The 19431-nt window shown below is 33.8% G+C and overlaps 2 protein-coding genes across 4 annotated transcripts; both read right to left on the bottom strand.

Annotated features, from left to right (window-relative positions):
* Positions 1 to 431: 431 nt before the first annotated feature.
* Positions 432 to 3118, bottom strand: LOC11424704 (oxysterol-binding protein-related protein 4C). Of its 2 annotated transcripts, none has more exons than XM_003610012.4 (6): positions 2895 to 3118; positions 2473 to 2640; positions 1905 to 2253; positions 1275 to 1569; positions 992 to 1094; positions 432 to 882 (listed from the first exon to the last, which is right to left on the bottom strand). In XM_003610012.4, the coding sequence occupies exons 1-6, from the start codon at positions 2904 to 2906 to the stop codon at positions 625 to 627; spliced, it is 1185 nt and encodes a 394-aa protein (XP_003610060.1). In that variant the 5' UTR covers positions 2907 to 3118; the 3' UTR covers positions 432 to 624. The 2 variants fall into 2 exon arrangements, with proteins under 2 accessions (XP_003610060.1, XP_003610061.1); XM_003610013.4 differs by having other exon boundaries at positions 2889 to 3117.
* Positions 3119 to 3508: 390 nt separating this feature from the next.
* On the bottom strand, positions 3509 to 9188 carry LOC11443780 (subtilisin-like protease SBT2.5). Of its 2 annotated transcripts, none has more exons than XM_003610011.4 (12): positions 8968 to 9188; positions 8813 to 8868; positions 8472 to 8689; positions 7907 to 8051; positions 7400 to 7794; positions 6937 to 7032; positions 6780 to 6852; positions 6330 to 6615; positions 5882 to 6207; positions 5387 to 5654; positions 4997 to 5278; positions 3509 to 4263 (listed from the first exon to the last, which is right to left on the bottom strand). In XM_003610011.4, the coding sequence occupies exons 3-12, from the start codon at positions 8648 to 8650 to the stop codon at positions 3857 to 3859; spliced, it is 2457 nt and encodes an 818-aa protein (XP_003610059.2). In that variant the 5' UTR covers positions 8651 to 8689; positions 8813 to 8868; positions 8968 to 9188; the 3' UTR covers positions 3509 to 3856. The 2 variants fall into 2 exon arrangements, with proteins under 2 accessions (XP_003610059.2, XP_024638508.1); XM_024782740.2 differs by having other exon boundaries at positions 8827 to 8868.
* Between the last annotated feature and the right edge of the window lie 10243 nt (positions 9189 to 19431).

Below are 19431 nucleotides of genomic sequence, written 5' to 3'. Positions count from 1 at the left end.
TCAGTAGACCAAGTTTAACCAAAGCATCCGCCACTTGCACTGCAAGATTCTTTATGTCACTTACCAACTCACGGCAAGGAGGATGAGTTATCGGGTAAGGGTAACCTCTCGCAATTAGATTAATCATTGATTGAGAATCTTTTTCAATCAAACTTTAGGAGAAAAACCCACAACAAAATTGCCATGCGATGTACTTATAACACGACCACCCACAGCTTTAAGACCATAATCCACCAGAGTCGTCGCAGTTAACTTTAATCCAAATCCCCTTCGGCGGACACCAAACAATGTCTTATTTGCAAGTTGGAAGATTGGTGCGCAGGGTCATCTCTTATTTGCAAGTTGCAACTTTCAAGCTTAACTGTAAAATGTATTTGTGATATCAAGATGTATAATGCATACATCGAGTTGGATTCTAAGCGAGTGGTGGATTAAATTAAACATACTCGTTATGATGTCTCTAATTTCAGTGCACTTTATTTTTCTTTCACAAACTTCATGTTGAGTTTATTCGGAGACTAACAAATGAGATTCCCCACATTTTAACTTAGGTGGCGACAAGTTTAGCTTCTCTGATATTGCTAATGAAATTGCTTTGTTCTTGTTTTTTCAAAAAGATAAAAGTTACGGGGCTATGATAGGTGCAGCAGGTACCCATGTATTAATGGGTGAACAATCACAGTCCAACCCACTTTCATTACTGTAAGACACCAAAAAATTCTTAGGAGTCCAACGTTCCCCTCTGGTTTCTCTTTCTTTCAACGTCTTACTTTGTCTTTCCTCCACACCTTGCTTTGCTTCTTTTGCTTTCTCCCAGTCATTGCTAATAATGGCTTGAGTCAACTCACCCCAAATAAGAGCTGATTCAGTTTGCCAAACACCCTAATAATGAACAACAGAATCTCAGCTCATATCCAATAAAATTAACATGCCACTTAATTAAAACAACAAAACTTATACCAATAGAACTCAAATATTCCTTGTTAGTTACCTCTGCATCCTTGACAATAGGAGCTTTGAGTCCTGAAATGACTTCTTTTGCATCATATATCACTTTGACTTTCCCACTCTTTGTATCCTTCACGTTAACAGTCCTAAATACAAATATCAAATTTGATAAGAAACGTGACACTAAAACACGTAGCATAATAACAAGCATGTCACTAGCGAATGATTAGCTAGTTGTCTATAAGACTTGATTAATTGTTTTCATTACAAAGAAAATGGAAGTGAAAGGTATAATATGGTGTGAAGTGATGAGGGATTACACTAACCTATCCCATTGACCATCAATGTCATACAGTACATTGAATGATGAGGAATCAAGGATCTTCCCTTTGATCAACTTACTATTCCCTCCAAGTCCAAGAAAAGAATAGGATGATTCGTAGGATAACTCAGCCACAAGGCCGGTCTCTTTGCACCGTATATTAACAATCCCAGCCCAACTAACTCCTGGAACTGGAAGAATTCTAATTGAGAGCCGAGGACAATTCATTTCATACGTTTCCCCATGATTTCTGAGGTTTAGCACCCTTTTGCCATGAACTTCAGCTTCAATGCTTGTACCTAAAGTAAAGGAGCATCATTAACAACTTGAAATTTACTTGAATCAGATTAAAATCTTATCTTTTTACTTATTCGTATTAGACTCAAATATATATTATATTGGACAGGCTCTATATTAAGAGTTTAATTTTGATACATCATTTCTGTAAGTAAAAAGTTTTACACTGTCACCAAATCAAAACCAATCATATTATTCAAGACTTCATGTCAAATGTTTTTAATGATCAATGATTATGATTGATTAACAATGTAAAAATCTTGACACTGACGGCGCATATGAAGTTGACAATGTAATGACATATAATGAGGAGTGAGTGTTGTGATATTTGAGATACCTCGAAACTTTGGAACAGCTTGCTGGCACCATATCATTTCAATGTTTTCCTTGTCATCTGTTGCATGGAGAGCAGATACCGGAGGGTTGGTGGAAACCTGCTCGAGTAGGACGTTAAGGTTGCCCTTGGAAACATGGTGTGTCTCACCAAGAATGGGATTATAAGGAGCAACTCCAAAAGATGTAGGGCGTGTGGTAGATATGCTCCAAGCTACCACAGATGTGAACCTTTCCAATGGAGTCTGCTCATTGTTGCACTTGTTCAGCAAGTTTGAATTTGAAGTTGTGCTGTATACTGATTCACCGTAGCATTGAAGCTGTGATTTTGGGAAATAAAATAGAGGTGGAAGCTGCACATGAATACAAGCTAAGGTCACTTGTTAATTTCCAATGCGTATTAGACGTACAGATGGTTTATATTATCAATGTATCCTATCCTAGTTTGAGCACAATATTATACAATATATCAGACTACATGTATGTATGTATGGATTGACTGTGAGTTTGACAGAATCATGATCGGCCACATAATTTTTTGAGTTTACCGTAATTGGTTAAAGAGTACTTGCCTGTAAGTTGGTGAGATCTGCTCCTGGTCGCACATTCTTAAGTAAGCTTAACAAGCGTCGTATAAGATTAGGTGCTCGGTAACCATAACTCGGTTCTGAATCTGTTTCAACTTCCAATGAGAATGGCTTTGTCAGAACAATTTTGGGCTGCTTCTTCCCTTCGGTTGCCTTTAGTAATACATAGTTAACACCCAACTTAAATTAGTTTCTACAGGTTGTTATAAAGTTTATGAAAATTGAGTGTACCCAAAAATGAAAATGAAAATGAAAATGAAAAGGAACATTAAACAAGTACTACGGTATATGGAGCAGTTCATTAATTGACCCAAAAGAAGCATAAAGTACGGTATTTGATCCACGCGCCTCTTAAACAGAAAAGAAAGAAAAACAAAATGAGAAACAGAGAGAGAACATACCATTACCATAGATAGCATATGAAGATTAACTCAACTGAGCTGTGAATTCTGAACTGTGATCGCGACCGCCTCTTAACTTTACAGACAGAAAGAGAACAATAAGGAAATGACTTCTGACATTTTTTAGGTCGCAAAATGTCATTTGTCTGTCATCATATACCGCAACCGCATATATTATTAATATAATAATGAAAATGAAAATGAAAATAATTGATCCGTTTTTGGATCAACATGCTCTAAAATCAATAATTTTTGTTACAAGTAATCCCCCAACTAGTATTATAAAAAATCATCAGAAACGTGTGTGAAATTGGCAATATATAGAGCCACGTACGTACTACAACTACATACTAGTAATAGTAAACACGAATAAAGATTGTCTTACTTGAACAGCGATCATCTTTTTGAATTAATGGTTAACGTTTTAAAAAGTAATAAGGTTTAAGGTGAACCAAAATGAAACAGGTTAAGGGATCAGCATTGATTTAGTTAATGTAAGAACAAAGCAATAGTAAACATTTATATTGGCCATTCATTCAACACGAAAGATCAATTCACGGCAAAGAATTATTAACTTCCTTCTTACACAGACAGACAGACAGACAAACCCTGGAAAAACATGAGTGAATATAGCTATTCAATAGCCGATGGATACTATTTATTTCATGTATTATACTACCTGCAGGAAGGAAGCAAGTAACTGTTGGACTGGTAAATGGTTACAGATACATGTAAAAACTTCTCACAAAGAAGCATTTAACAAATGATGATGACTAGATAATAATATAACCAAAACTTTATACGTGGAATCGAACAAACTAGCCTTCACCCCCCTTTACATTACATTACACCTATCATATATAATATATTATATTTTTGGATGAACAAATCTAGCACCATACCTTAACTTATTACCCCACAACATACAAAGAATATTACAAGCCTTTTTCAACATATCAAACAAGACTCTATCGTGGGAATCCTTTCGCCACAACAGGGATCCTTACCTTATGCCCTCTGCTCCCTTTCATTAAAACTTCTCCAAAACTATAACTTCCTGTCACTGATTGAGATGTCAGTGTCACAGAAAATTGACGTGATGTGCCGCCGTTGATAGTCATTGCAGGAGGGTTGACTTCAATGGCAACTGCTGGTTCCATTCTGGCTGTGATCACATAGGTTTCTTCCTCCGCTACATTGGTTACAGTGCGGTGGACAACTTGAGTTCCCACGAGATGGGAAATTGTGATGGATGGAGTGTTTAAATTCGATGGTTTGCCCATACTAGTGTTACATGGTACATGAGTGTAGTTCCTTATCTCATGAACATCGATGCCAGGTGTTGTACATAAGAAGCCAAGATAATCCTCATATCCTGCAAAACGAACAACAAAATTGATGAGATAAATTTACTAATATTGTTGTAGATGTTGTTGCTGTTATTATACTTTGGGTTTCCCCTTGTTTTTTAGGGAACCATTAATTATGGGAGAAAATAGCAAACAAGTGCAGAAGATGGGAGAGAAAATCCAAGGCTTTGGCAAGATATATATCAAGTGGCTTTAATTATTACTTCCATCCATGTTTTTTTATTCGTTTCAGCCATATTTCATGTTATAGTATCTTGTTTTCTGATGAACTTTTTGCATGACCTACCATCATAAAAAGGGTTCAAAGAAGTCCTTTAAGTAAACCGAGATTCAGATTGAGTAAATCAGCAATTTAGTCATTGAAACTGTAAGGGTCGATCAATTTAGTCCTTCCTTAAATTGAACATTGTAAGTCAATTTAGTCTTTTTTTTCTCAAATTTAGCACCATAGTTTTTAAGATTCTATACTTGTCTTGACGTAGCAAGAGACTATTTAAGTCAATATATAGGTATAGGTATTTCATTGGTTTTGATGTTTGATGGAGGGACTAAATTTATTGACATTCTTTAATTTTGATGGAGGGACGAAATCGATCGACCCTTGCAATTTCGAGGACCTAAATGCTGGTTTACTCTTCAGATTTCTGAACTTGAAGTAAATCCATGTTTCAAAGTTGATTGGCAATTTAAAAGTTCTAAGAACAAGTAATTAGTTATATGTGGAAGAAGAAATGAAACCTGCATCAAAGATGAGGCCAGGGTCCAAGGCAGCTGTTGGATCAACATGTCCACTCCCATAGTCAAATGGGGTAGCTTTGACAAATTTTATAGCTTCTGTTTCAGAAGTTTGCTGAGCTAGAAGAGGATTCCCTGCTCTGTCTAGAGTTGTTGAAGTTGTCATCAATGCTGATTTAATGGCAGCAGGGCTCCAATGTGGATGCTTCTGCTTTATAAGAGCAGCAATTCCAGCTATATGTGGTGCAGACATGCTAGTTCCAGATACCATCGCAAATCCCTCACCTGCACAATCACATAATCGCTTAAAATAAATCAACTCTACGATGTATCAATATTAATTTTCACACAACGACTACAAAGAAGTTACAACTTAGTGAAGCCATTACTTACCAATAAAATTTGCCTCATCAGTTCCATTTGGACTCCAAGCAGCCCAAATCAACGAACCAGGAGCTAATATATCTGGTTTGAGAAGATCTGCCTCTTGGAAGCTGAAGTCCTTTACATTTGGCCCTCTAGCAGAGAATAATGCCACCTGCGGCGCAGACTTATGTAGAATAGGTATCAAACCGTCTCCGATTTTACCTAAACCTTTGAAACTCTTCACCCGTCCAGTCCAGTCTCTTGGTGTAGAGATATTATAATAGTCTATAAGTTTCTGAAAACATAAAGATTTGCAATACTAAATTACACGATATAGTCATTGAGTTAATTTATTATAAACAGAAACTATTGATGAAAAAGTAGAACAAGGAGAGATAGGGACAACAGAAGCAAAGATAATTAGGTGATTGTGGAATTATGACCTGAGAAAAAACAGATTTTGCTGTCGTGATATTCAATCTACCTCTACATAAATATACAGGTAAAGATGAGTTTGAGTACCTTTGAATTACCGACGTCAGTGATAAGAATCCCAGGAAGGCCAACAGGGACAGGATCAAATTTTGCACCAGGGGAAATATTTTCAACACAGAGAACAAATCCAGCTGCACCAAGGGCCTTTGCCGTTTCTGATACTTTCTTCATTGATGCAGTACCAACAACAAAGTTGAAAGAATATCCGCAGAGAAGAATATTTCCCTCTATCAGTTTCTTGTTTAATAATTCTGGTCTCTGGCAATCTGTTGGGCTGTACTTCGTAACCGAAGAATCTAGCAGCACATCATTTGCAGCAACCAAAGTGTATGTTCGGTTTAAATGTGTAGAAGCTGTACAAGCCATTACGCAGATTTTAGAAAAATCTTTTGATTATATTTATATATCCTGATGCCAGTCCATTAAAAAAGAATAGCATATCTGAAGAAGCGTAGCAGGAAGTTTGAAAACTTACGTGATAACCCGATTCCAGCTAAGATATTTCCATTTCCAAGCGTTAAATGATTTTTGTATCTACGATCATCAATTGCAGCTGCTACAGATGCTATCCATGGACTATATGAAACCATTGTCTTAGGGAAAGGACCACCATTTCCAGCGGCCTGTGCAACAAATACACCAGCTTTCACGGCTCCAAGAAGTGTAGCATCAAAAGGGTTCAAAAATGTAGTTTTGGCAGCTGCTGGAGGACTGTTGGGTCCAACTGAAAGACTGAGTATATCCACTCCATCATATACAGCCTGTTAACTCACAAATTTTAAAAGTTAGAAATTTCGAGATAGAATACTACTAGTGAAAACAATGAGATTTTATATTAAATAAATAATTTAGACAAATGGTTGAATTTTAAGTTGACTGTTGAAATATTCAAGTGAATGTATTAATATATCATATACTTGCATACCTGATCAATTGCGGCAACTACATCTGCAACAAACCCTCCAAAGAGTCTATAGAGTGCCTTGTATACAGCAATCCTGAACATAAATAAAACAAATGTCTAATCCAATGCAAAGGACTGTTTCCCAGTTTTTAATCAATTATGGGTATTTATTTCTCACCTAGCACGAGGAGCCATCCCACTTGCTTTGCCAAATTCATGGCCATGCATTCTCACAGGAATTCCATTATTTCCAGCTGCGATAGAGGTTGTGTGACTGGCAGATGAAGATGCAAGGAAATAGAAGGATTGTTAAAATGTTGTCAAATTGGTAGATATGGCTTTAAGCATAACTTCATGGCTGCTAATACGATCCAATTTAAATGCTCAGAAGTTAGAGCATGTTTGGATTGGCTGGCTTATTTAAGATTATCTACCGACATAAGCACTTGACACACTGTCTGGGAAAGCTTTTAAAGAAACAGCTTATGAGAACAACTTATAACTATTAAAAAACAGTTTGACTATATTTTATCTTTTGTTATAGAAATAATTGACACACGAGCACTTATTAAGCTGTTTATTCAAACAGGACCATAGAATGAAAGACTACTTTACTTAAAGTTCTAGTGACTTGCTCTAACCTTCCATGTCCATCCCCATCTAGAGGAGAAGCAAAATCAATTGAAGGGTTGAATGCTCCAGAAGCTATTGCAGCTTGGGCAAAGTGTTGTGCTCCAACAATCTTCCCATTGCAAAAATTTATTTTAGTATCAGGATCAACTTCACATTTCCCTCTATACCTTGGAACTGGCTCATATGGTTCAGTATTATGAGTTGCAAAACTGGGGTGATGAGGATAGATCCCCGAGTCTACAAATCCAATCACAATGTCTTCTCCAGCTCTATCAAAGCCACCTCCAGTTGGCCATACCCCAGTCGGAAGCCCTAAAAATTGAGGGGTATGTGTTGTAAGTCTCTTCACTTTCCAGTCCCTTGCAACAGATTTCACTCCAGGAGCATGTCTTAGAGTTTCTGCCTACTAATATAAGGGGACAGCATAAGGAAATTAGAATGAAGAAATGAATTCAAAATATATCCATGCTTAATCATTCAATAGCAAAAGGATAACTAACAACAGAAAACTTCACCTGTTCTGGCGAAATATGAACAGCAAAACCATTTATAAGATGTCGATAGCTATATAGTTTTTTGTATGTCCCTTGCTCAAACAACATCCCTAGAATCATATCATGTCTTTTTTCAAGATGACGACCGTATGAAGTAACCAGTTCACTGGAAAGAAGTTCAAAAATAGTATTAAAGGTAAATTACCGCATATCCATTTCTTGGTTCATAATATACTAGATAAGAAAATACCACATTAAGATTAAGTACATAAACCTTACCAAAAAAAAATTAATTACATAAAAATAACTGTTCAAACAGAAGTTGGGTGGTGATTATTGAATTATTTACCCTAAAAAGAATCTCTAAGAAGTTACCTATACAAGAAATATAAATATCTATTTCTCAAATAAGTTAAACAACCATTACCTTGAATGTCCTTATAGTGTCTAAATCTACTCAATCATTAATAAAATTAGTTTCTTAAAAAAACTATTCACATATTCTTACAGTGTCTAAACTTACTCAAATCATGAATTGGATGAAATAAACATTACTAAGAAGTTGAGAGTAACAGAAACTAGGTACCTGGTAGTATCAATTTTTTCATCAGATTCCACAGCAGTAGCTTCAAATTCATCAATACCTCCAGTATAACTTATGATAGGTTCACCTTCAACAGTTACTATATAAATCTCACCTTTTACAGAAACCACAAGAGCTAGTACAACAATCAACAGAACACACCCAAACTCCAAAAATCTCATCTTCACCAATTAATTGGCAACTCCAGTAGCTTCCAAGATCTGTTCCAATGTCCAATCCAATCAAACCATAAGTTAGTTGGTTCACTTCAATATTAAAAAAAAAAAAAAAACTGAAGTAAAGTAAACCATTGAAAAAAAACAGCTTAAAGTTACAAACTTTACCAATATTCACTCACTCTGATCTAAGTAGCAAGTTCTTGATCACTCGCATCTAGTAACTGAAAGAAGAAGAAAGAAAAAGTGTGAAGTTGCAAGAACTAAAAGTGGAAGAAAAGAATCTTAGTGAAGAAGAAAAGTAGAAAGATGGTATGACTGACATTGGAGTGATATGAGATCTAACGGCGAAGGTTAAACGTGAATGCCATGGAAATGGAAAATGGTGGTGAAGAGTGAAGAGGGAGAGAGAGAAAGATAGGGTTTTGATTTGATTTGATTTGTTTGGTATGATTAAATGTTTGAGAACATTATGATTTATGATCTTGAATCTTGATGCAGGGAATGGTAATTTTTAATTAACATTCATTCATTATTGTTGCTTTTCAATTTATTTATTTATTTATTTTCATGTTATTATGTTAAAAAATTTGACATTATTTTCTGAGTTTTCTGGTTTTGTTCACGGAAGTAAAATAAAAAGGTGGGAAGGGGGGGACATTCGCGCGCAGGCTGTCGGAGATACAGTTTACCTGGAAAGACAATAATGCCCTTCAATTTTTATGTCCATTACGCGTTTCCGAAATTATAGGGACTGGTAAAAAGGGAACAAATTTCGTCGTGCTCTTTTTAATTTAATTAATGCATGTCAATTATTAAAAAAATTACTATTTTGTAGTAAGAATAATGCTAGTTTTCGCCACAAATAAGCTTAGCAAAATTCTTACGACCGACTAATTTCAACTAAATGAGTTAATGAATGTTGATTTAATGAGTAAGAGTTGACATTGTACTCGGATGGACGTGAGTTCAACTCTCCACCACAATTTTTTTAAGCAAAATAGATAAATTGGCACATCATAAAAAAAAAAATCCATGTGGCAAAATTATTTTTTGAGTTCAACTCTCGAACTTAAGTCATATCATTAATTAAAAGGTACTCAATACAACTTTCCAACTTAACTCATATCATTAATAAAAAGTATTCAATAAAATAATAAGGAATTAACTCAATTAATGGATGAATCCTCCAACAAATAACCAACCTTGCAAATGTATGAATAACCCTATTTGTTTGTTGCCTAATAAACTTGACTAAAACTAAATGCAAGAAACTATGTTGCAGAAAGATATCTAGAATGAGAATATATTGAGTCTGGTATAAATTGTATATCACGTTCAAAAATCACACCTTACCATCCCATATTGTTAGCCATCTGAATTACTTCAAGTAACATGGTAACCTCCCCTTCAATATAGTTGACATATTCACTTGCTTCCAACTTGTTTGTGCCATCACAAAATCCCCATGATTACTACTAACAATGATTGAAGAAATACCCGCTTCTACATGAAATGTCACGTCCATAGCCACCCCTCATTAGGCTTCTCTCATTTCAACTCATTTTGTTGTTAGACCGTCCCATTCTGATGTTATTGCAACCGATTCAATGTGTACCACTGTTTCCAAAGATTAGAAGCTTGCAACCCAACATTATTTTCAATGGAAAAATTGTAGTTGACGGGGTTTGTAATTTTCTCCTTGTAAAAATTGCAATTATTGTTGAGAGGGTTTGCAATTTTGTCTATGCAAAAACTGTATGAAGATTATAAGTTGAGTAATATATTTTTTGTTGAGAGATCGTGTGTAGGTATGAAGTGTTGAACTACAATCAATTTGTGAGTTTTTTTTTTTTTTGCTTATTTTGTGTGTTTTCCCTTGTGGAGAGATTTCTTCTTATTATTTTATATTCAAATGTTAGTTGTCAGTAAATCGTTAGATGAGAGATAAATCTTGGTTTCTAGGATCGAACCGATGACCTCCTTCTTAAATCTCATTCAATATTCCTTAGGTTATCAATCGAAAAAAATTATAGAGCAAATGGGTTCTCCAACACTAGCTTTGCCCCTTCATAATTTCAACTCACCTCGACGTCTAAAATGGATCATACTGACCTCATTTTGCCAACCTTAAATTTGGTTGAGTATAGATTGAGACCTGAGAGCGTGTTTGGATTCATTGAACACCACATTCAAGTCATTATATCATCATATCATATACTAATCTATGGGTAAACAACCTTAATTGACACTAATGTGATGAAAGTCGTTTTCTTAATTTATGGCCTTTATGATTCATCCTTTCGAACAATAGCACCTAGGATAAGGAAAAACTTATGTGAAAGTCATTTTCAATAAGCATCTTTCTTTATTAACATCATGGCCTATAGCATCTTTATTAGCATCGTGGCCCCGAATATACACACACAACAACAGACTCACTCACAAATATATACCTCCGCCCAAAGGACTTGATGAATTACATATGAGGTAGAATCTGGATATTTTTTATAACATGGAACTTGGAATTTTTAAGGTAATGAAACTAATTAGATGTAAAGACTCGTGAGTTCATGCTTAAGAATAGACAAACGATGTCTCTTGTATTTTTCCTTTCTTTTAGCCACTTATATACAATTACTGTACGTGTATTGCACATGTTGGGAGACCCACCAACTTTGTCTTAACGCTAATACACTACACATGTGATTTGATGAGATGCCCTTATCGAAGGGATAAGATTATTAAAACTGGATTCTCTATGATTCCAAACTATAGATCATATAATAATTCTCATATGTACATAAATGAACTCTAAAAGATATTAAGAATGTGAATAATCCTTAAAAAAAAGTTAGATATGTTTTTCGTCTCTATAAATATGTTAATTTTTTGTTTTAGTCCCTCTAAAATTTTCCTTCAACTTTTAATCCCTATAAAATTTTCAATTACTACTTTTGATCCCTATTTTTAATTTAATTTTTGTATTTTTTAATTAAATTGTGCAGAAATGTGTAAAATATTCTAAAAAAAATTAGAATTTTTTAACAAAACACAAATTAAATATGAATTTTTAACCGTAAAAAAATATATAAATTCATGTTTTGTTAAAAAATTCTAAATTTTTTTTGAAGTGATTCTTATAATATTTTGAATTTTTATGGAAAATTTTATTGAAAAATATAAATTCTAGATATGAGTTTACTTTAAAAGAGGGACCAAAAGTGAAGATTGAAAATTTTTTAGGGACTAAAAGTTGAAGGAAAATTTTAGAAGAACTAAAACGAAAAATTGACATATTTATAGGGATTAAAAACATACTTAACCCAAAAAAAAATGTGAATAAAAACACAAAATTATACATTTTATTCCATGTGATTAAAGAGTGTCCCAATAACACGCATCAGTAAAACCCTTCTTTATTATCTATTTTTTCTACTACTCAAGGCACACATATTTTGGGAGTGCATATGTTAAATATCTGTATTATTCACATTGCTGTTTATCATATTACTCTTTTAAAATAAAAAAAAAATAAAAAAAGAAGCACAAAAACCATACTCTTGTCATATATGAACACATTGCTGTATTATTCACATAAACCACACCGTTGTTGACAATAGTGTCTTTTAAAGTTATTTTCATGACCACGGAGAGGAGAATGAGTGAAAAAAATAGGAAAAAGTTACAATTTCTACATTGCCAGTTGGTGATAGCTGTCTGGTAAGAAAACTATTATTAGTGTGATTGGAATTCAAGTTATTTCATCATTAACAAATGTAAGTGCGCAAAATAATAATGGAAAAGGCAGAGAAAATTAAATTGAAAAGTAGTAGGTTTTGACAAAACATTTTGCTTTTTTTATTTTCGACATTGTGTTTAAGATCAGTGAGATTACATCACAGAAAAAAAAGTTATATCACACATATAAAAAAAATATTTCATTAATTCCCTCAAAAAAAAAATATTTCATTAATACTCCCTCCATCCCAAATTGTATGTCACTTTAGAAAAAATATTTGTCCTAAATTGTATGTCACTTTAAAATACCAATGAAACATTAATGTTACTTTTCCTATTATATCCTTAACTATTTATTATTGTTTCTTTTTTCAATTCTTTCATTTATCTTTCTCATATCATTTATTAAGGATAATTTTGTAAAACAACTCATAATATCTCTTTCCCACGCAATATTAATTACATTTCTTAATATGTGTGAAATGCTCAAAACATCATACAATTTGGGACGGATGGAGTATGAACTTAGACTAAGTTATATTTAATTCGTTTAGTTTTGCCATAAAAAATGTTTCTTTTCATTGTCAAAAAAAAAAAGTGTTTCTTTTCATAGCAAATATTAGTAATAGGACACCCTCTCCTCTAGTTGATGGATTTATTGAAATTGATTCATTCATTTGATCTGTAATAAATGGGGACAAAAGTGGTTGTTAAATTGGTAACAACAACAAAAAAAAAAGTGGTTGTCTCGAATCGACAGAAGAAAAAGACAATGGTCTTTTTATCCTAGTTTAGGACACAGAATCACAATCAATCACCCTAAACAAACTCACCTTTCAGGGATTTTCACGAGTCACACTGTTTTGATTGCTCTTTTACTAATTTTGCAATGAATTCTTTAGGTATTCTTCCATGGTCACAAGACCAAATCAATAATGTTTAAATACATATAAATAAAAAGATTTACTTAAAAATATTCAATCATTTTTTTTTATCAATTTTCTCTTTATTATTAAAAAATACTTCTTTATGTATGTGTGACTAAACACTTTTTTTTTTTTTTATCCTACGACCATATTAAAATTTTTCTCCCATCCTTACCTATCTCTTCTAGTCCCTAGTAAGAATTTGACTACCAATAACCTTTTTCTTACAGTAGTAGTACCTTTTTAATTTGGTCATTACTTTTTTGAGAGGTGTGATAATTAGTCCATTGAGGTAGGCTCTGAATTTCATTATTCTAAGACTATTATTTTTTTCACTCTGTTGCCTTCTCGCGTGCTCTGCAAAAATTCTATAAATATCTCTGGTCTTGATTACATAATCCGGATCAGATTGTTATTGTTTAAGGAATATATAATCCGGACAAATACGATATGAATATTTTGTGTCTTTCTTTAATGTTAAGGGTCTTTGTTGACCATTATACGACCCCCGCATGAGCGGTCAACAATGACCATGACACCACTAACACTTCTAAAATCTACCTAAAAAACTAAAAAAAATTGAAGAAAATGTAAGAATGGAGGGTGAAGAAGAATGAAGGAAAATGTTGAAGATCCAAGTCTTTTTATAGCCAAAAACAAGTCATATGTAATTTGCAAGTCAAGGAAAACATGTTTTTATTCAAAATCATCAAAAAAAACGTATTAAAACTCCACTAACCAGCATAATCTTTGGTGAAACGTCACCGGCCAAAATGTTACTGAGGGTTTCCAGATTTTATAATCCGGAATGCATGAAGTTATTCCGGATTTTAAAGTCCAAACTAGCATCAGACCCTTTTGTTTGGATCGTTTTCGTTGCAAATGCCTTGGAAAAAAAATAGAACAAAAGTACATAACATAAATTGAAGCAACATAAGACAAATAAACAGTTAAAAAAAACCATAATAACAAAAATGATGAATCTTTTGGGAAGGTGTTTTCAAGAGGATTTCTTTGAGTTAGATCCTGCTGCCTTGCCAAATGACATATTCATCTGGCAGGCAGCACGATCTAACTCATAGCAACCTCTTGATATTTTTGAGTTATCTATGTATCAAGGAGGCATCAAGGACTATCTATATATTTTTGACAGCATGCTGAGAATCTTCATCATGTTGTTATATAGAGATCTATATATTTAAAACAGCATGAGAAAGATCCTCGACACAATGACAAAATTTTGCATGGTCTCTTTGGTGTGCTTGTTTGTATTTTTGACAGCATGCAGAAGATCTTCATAACGCCGTCAAACAGAGAGCTAACTCATCTATTTGCGACAACGTGAGGAATATCCTCAGCTTAATGACAAAAATTTGCATGGTATTCTTTGTTGTGTTTGTGTGTTTTGATGGTGTTGAAGCTGAAAACCGGAGAGGATGTATTTATATAGGTCCTTGGATGTTGTGGACCACATAAACTCCTGGTGCAATGTGGTCCATACAAAAGAATCCTATGCTGAGGTATTCCGGATTTCATTTTCCGGAACACACATACGCCCTAGGCAAATCCAGATTTCGTAATCCGAAAATCATATCTTTGGTTATTTTATCAAATAAATGAACATATTTGATGTAAAATAAAACATAATGCAACAACTTAATTCAACAACACATAACTAACACGCAATTAAAACAACATAAAACACGCGATTAAGTAAAACATAGCACATTATCACGGATCATCTAAACTAACTTCTTCCTACTCTCGTCCCTCCAGCATAGCCCTGATCTCTTCGTAGTTCCTGGTCCGGTGCAAACTTTTCAGAATTTGTTCAGCAGATATAACCAACGAAGCGTCCAACTCGATCGGTCCTCTTGTACTGTGCTGACCAAAGACAGAGAATATGGTTTGCACGTCGTCGTCGTTCTTGAGTTTCATCCGGCTGAAGCAAAGAGATCCGGCTGAGTCGGACAATGGACATCGATATTCAACTCCGACCACCCTCCTCGTGTCTTTGTGGTTGAGTTGACGGTTGATTTGATCCAGCTCATCCTTCAGCCCGGAGAGGGTGACATCCTCTCGAATCCTAAACAGATGGGGTGGTGTTCCACCGTTGTAGTAGACTGTCGCTATCTTGGTGTTCGAATCAAAGCCAGGGAATTCCATGTTTTTTTGTCTGATGTAGTTTACTTGTAATGAAAACAAGGACCCCATTTATAGAGGTGTTGTGGACCACAAAAGTTGTCGGTGCAATGTAGGACACACAAAAGAATCCAATGCTGAATAAATTCGGATTCTAAAATCCGAACCAACCCTCACCATGCTCAAAGTCCTAAGTTTCCCTTTGTTTACCCTAGTATCGTATGTTTCCGGAATATATGTGTATTCTAGATTATATATTATGGATTAACCCAGAAACTTTTGGTCGGTGGTCTGCACCACAAAGAAAACGTTTTTCAAACGCTTTGGACGGTGGTCAAGTTGAAAAACGTGTTTCTACACGTTTTTTGACCGACATTGATGGCTTTCACACGTTTTTTTAATCCCACTCCCCTATAAATATGGTTCATTTCCTCAAACATTTGCACACCTTCTTCTTTCTCCTATTCTCCTCTACAACAATGTGTTTCCATCGTTGGCCTTTCATACAAAGAGGCCTCTTTGGAAATCCATCAGGGGTCATATGATCGGTCAATAGGGAAGGGGTCAGTATGGGTGTGAGGTTGGTTTGCCTAGGTGTCATGTTGACCATCATGGTCTCTTGTTCCCTAGAGGCCCCTGTGCCCCCTCTGTCTCCCCACCAACACCAAAGTTACTGGTATGTCCTATCAGGCAGCATTAGTTTCTTTTTTCCCGCCACCTTCTTTCCTCCCCCCTCTTTCCTCTCCAACGGTGGCTGGAGCCACCAGTAATACTTATGTAATAAGTTAATAGTAGAAATAGATTTAGGATCTTATGCAATAAGCTTAAAAGCTTGAAAGTTATTGTAATGTATTGTTCATATATTAATAAAATCAGTTGTTTTTATGTTTGTGTCCTTTTATTTCTATTTTTTATTTTATTTTACGAATTTTGAAGATTAAAATTGCAAAAGTTCTGGTAAAACATTATTCTGGATTTTCAAATCCGAAAACATCTGCAAAATTCTAACAATGCAATCCGGAAAACGAAATCCAGACTAGGGGTAAAATTGGAAGAAAAAAATAGGGTGTGCGAGGAAAGGCATAGGGTGGGAAAGAGTCAGGGAGGGGCCCTTCACTTCTGGTCAGGTCAGGTAATGTACGTACCTGCTGAATCAAATCATTAAACCAATTGAATCAAATTATTACGTACTCCCAATTGATAGATACATGAGTTTCAGTGAGAGATCAAATTATTAAACCAAAACCGAAAATTTAGAAGAGGATAGAGTCATAGAACCAAAGCAAAGGTGACATTTAGGGTGGGTAAGGGAAAGATTCTTCCACCATGGGAAAATTATATTTTTACTATTAGATTAAAAAGGTGTATATTGATTTTATCATGGTCTATCTACACTTTATTTTTTTTCTCTCTCACATTTCTTCATCATCTATATCTGGAATTTTACAGAGTTTCATACTTCCATTGTTTATCTTCCCAAAGGCCTATGCTAAAACAAAAAATAAATAAAACAATTGATTAGTTTCATCAAACAAGAGAACCAATTTTAGATTCGAAAACCTTCTCTCCCATCCATTTTTCTTCAATTTCAGATTTGAGACAAAAACTACAGATCTGATCAACAAAACACTTTTCTCTTACAATAAAGAAATATATATTTCTTTTACTGGACTTGAAAGAAGATTGGGATAGAGGTAATGAGGGAACATATGAGAGGAATTGTAGAACAACATTTTTTATACAATTAACTTTGCTTTTGAAATTAAGTTTAGATTTTATGGGTTTTAGTTTAGGAGACGTTGTTTTTATGGATGTACTACTGTAAGGGTGTGGTTTCTATTCTTTTCTTTTTGCTTAATTTTATTTACCGTTTTCTCTTTTTTTAAAAGGGCAATGGATCCAATATTTCAATGAAAATGTTTAATTCTTTTTCTTTCAATGACAAGTGAAATTAAAATACAATGAAGATTGTTCAATGGTAAAGGTTGAAGATTGAAATTAAAAATGGTGGTGGTTTTGTAATTTGTTCTTGAGGTAGGAGAGAGGAGGTAAAGAGAGAAACTGAGAGAGATTTGATACTGACTGACCATAGTAAATTTGCAATCTTGATTAGATCTAATGGTTTGATACAACTTTCCCATGGTAGGAGAATCTTTTCCCTACCCACCCTAAATGCCACCCAAAGCAAAATGTCAAACTATATTTGGCCTGGTTTATTTTTTTACACAATAGGATATTTTTCTCATTTAAGAGATTGAATGCATACTTGAAATTTGGAAAATTATAATACTCCATCCGATTCAAAATGAGTGTCGCTTTAGCCAAAAAAAATTGTTTCAAAATGAATGTCGCTTTCAGTTTCCAATGCAATAATAACTTTTTCTTTTCAATTGTATCATCCAATTAATACTCTGCACACTACTTCCAAAGTATTACTTTTAAAACTAACCAATAGCTAATAAAGATAATTTGGTAAAATAATCATTCTCTTTCTTTTAATCATTGTATTTCTTAATATGTGTATAAAGACCTAAAACGACACTCATTTTGAAACGGAGGAAATACTATTCAACTGTCCACGTAATGCACACTTTTCAGTGATGATAGTAGTGTTTCATTTCTTCTTAAAAAAAAAAATCTGTGAAGATATGAATAACTTTTTTTGTTGAGAAGAATGCTAAAAAGAAGAAATACATTTATAGGCTAAATTGCATTTTTTTTGTCCCTTAACTATTTAGGTAGTATCGCTTTGGTCCTTTAACTAAAATTCGATTTATTTTGGTCCCTTAACTTCTCTCCGTTACACATTTTGGTCCTTTTTGTTAGTTTTAATTCAAAAACGTTAGGTTTTCTTCTCCTCTTTTTCATCTTCATATCATCTCCATCAACCTTCAACAACAAGAATCCCAGAAAAGTGCCAGAAGAAAATGAAGAAAACCTAACGTTTTTGAATTAAAATTAACCGAAAGGACCAAAATGTGTAACAGAGAGAAGTTAAGGGACCAAAATAAATCGAATTTTAATTAAGGGACCAAAGCGATACTACCTAAATAGTTAAGGGACCAAAAATACAATTTAGCCTACATTTATATATATAAGATAGGATGTGTAGTTATTACTTTGACAAGGATTTGACTTATATTTTTAAAATAAAATTTTCTTTTATGTATTTCGTAAGCAATACTATTCTTAGATCACTTGTGTGAAAAAAAAAATCCATTTAATTAACACAGAAATCAAATTGAGGTAAAAAAAAAAAACTTTTCTTTGTAGTTTTGTGTGTAAAATGAAAAAAGAAGAAGAAAATGGCTCTGGCTACGGTAGGCGATCTTAATGGGCCTTCTATCATACGAGACTACAATTTTTTTTTTTTATTGGTTTGTAAATTGGTTGTGAGCCATTGGATTTAGAGAGAACGTTTTAAATGACACAAATTTCTTAACAGGTTGACCCACTAGGATAATATATTTTAATCTTTAAAGTTGATCTTTAATAACTTAAATGATTTTGCAAACAATTTACATAAAGGGTGTTATTGTCAATTTAAGTAAATGATTTTGTTGTGCATATGGTTTTCTTGTGCATATGTTCGCAGAAAAATCTTTGCTTCACGAACCCTTTAAGCAAAAAGTTAATTTCATATTTTTCCTTATTGAATTTTTGGGTGGGGATGTTTATTAAAGGGTTAGTTAATTTGACTAATTGGGGCATGATTTTGTATTATAATTAAATTTTTAATGCAAAAGACAATAATAGAAAACATACGAATATTTGAATTAAATAAGATTACGGCTAACAACATAATACTCCCTCTGTTCCCTCAAAAAAACATAATACTCCCTCCGTCCCTAATTCTAAGCACCCATTGAGAGAAAAAATTGTTTCTAAATACACCATAAGGTCACTATTATAAGCAAAAATTAATATTTTAGATTCATTCATTAAATGATGTATGTGGTCTATAATAAAGACTATATA

The sequence above is a fragment of the Medicago truncatula genome, chromosome 4 (genome assembly GCF_003473485.1).
Source record: "Medicago truncatula cultivar Jemalong A17 chromosome 4, MtrunA17r5.0-ANR, whole genome shotgun sequence".
NCBI lineage: Eukaryota > Viridiplantae > Streptophyta > Magnoliopsida > Fabales > Fabaceae > Medicago > Medicago truncatula.
This window is presented reverse-complemented; position numbering and strand designations above follow the sequence as displayed.

Bases quoted from the DNA above. Each gene is read 5' to 3' on its own strand.
- LOC11443780 (XM_003610011.4), bottom strand. From the start codon at position 8,650: ATGAGATTTTTGGAGTTTGGGTGTGTTCTGTTGATTGTTGTACTAGCT. The intron at 6,616-6,779 runs GTATGCAAGTAT...GTGAGTTAACAG, and splicing joins TAGTTGCCGCAATTGATCAG to GCTGTATATGATGGAGTGGA. The intron at 5,655-5,881 runs GTACTCAAACTC...TTATGTTTTCAG, and splicing joins CTGACGTCGGTAATTCAAAG to AAACTTATAGACTATTATAA.
- LOC11424704 (XM_003610013.4), bottom strand. The intron at 1,570-1,904 runs GTATCTCAAATA...CCTTTACTTTAG, and splicing joins AGCTGTTCCAAAGTTTCGAG to GTACAAGCATTGAAGCTGAA. The intron at 1,095-1,274 runs GTTAGTGTAATC...ATTTGTATTTAG, and splicing joins ATTGATGGTCAATGGGATAG to GACTGTTAACGTGAAGGATA.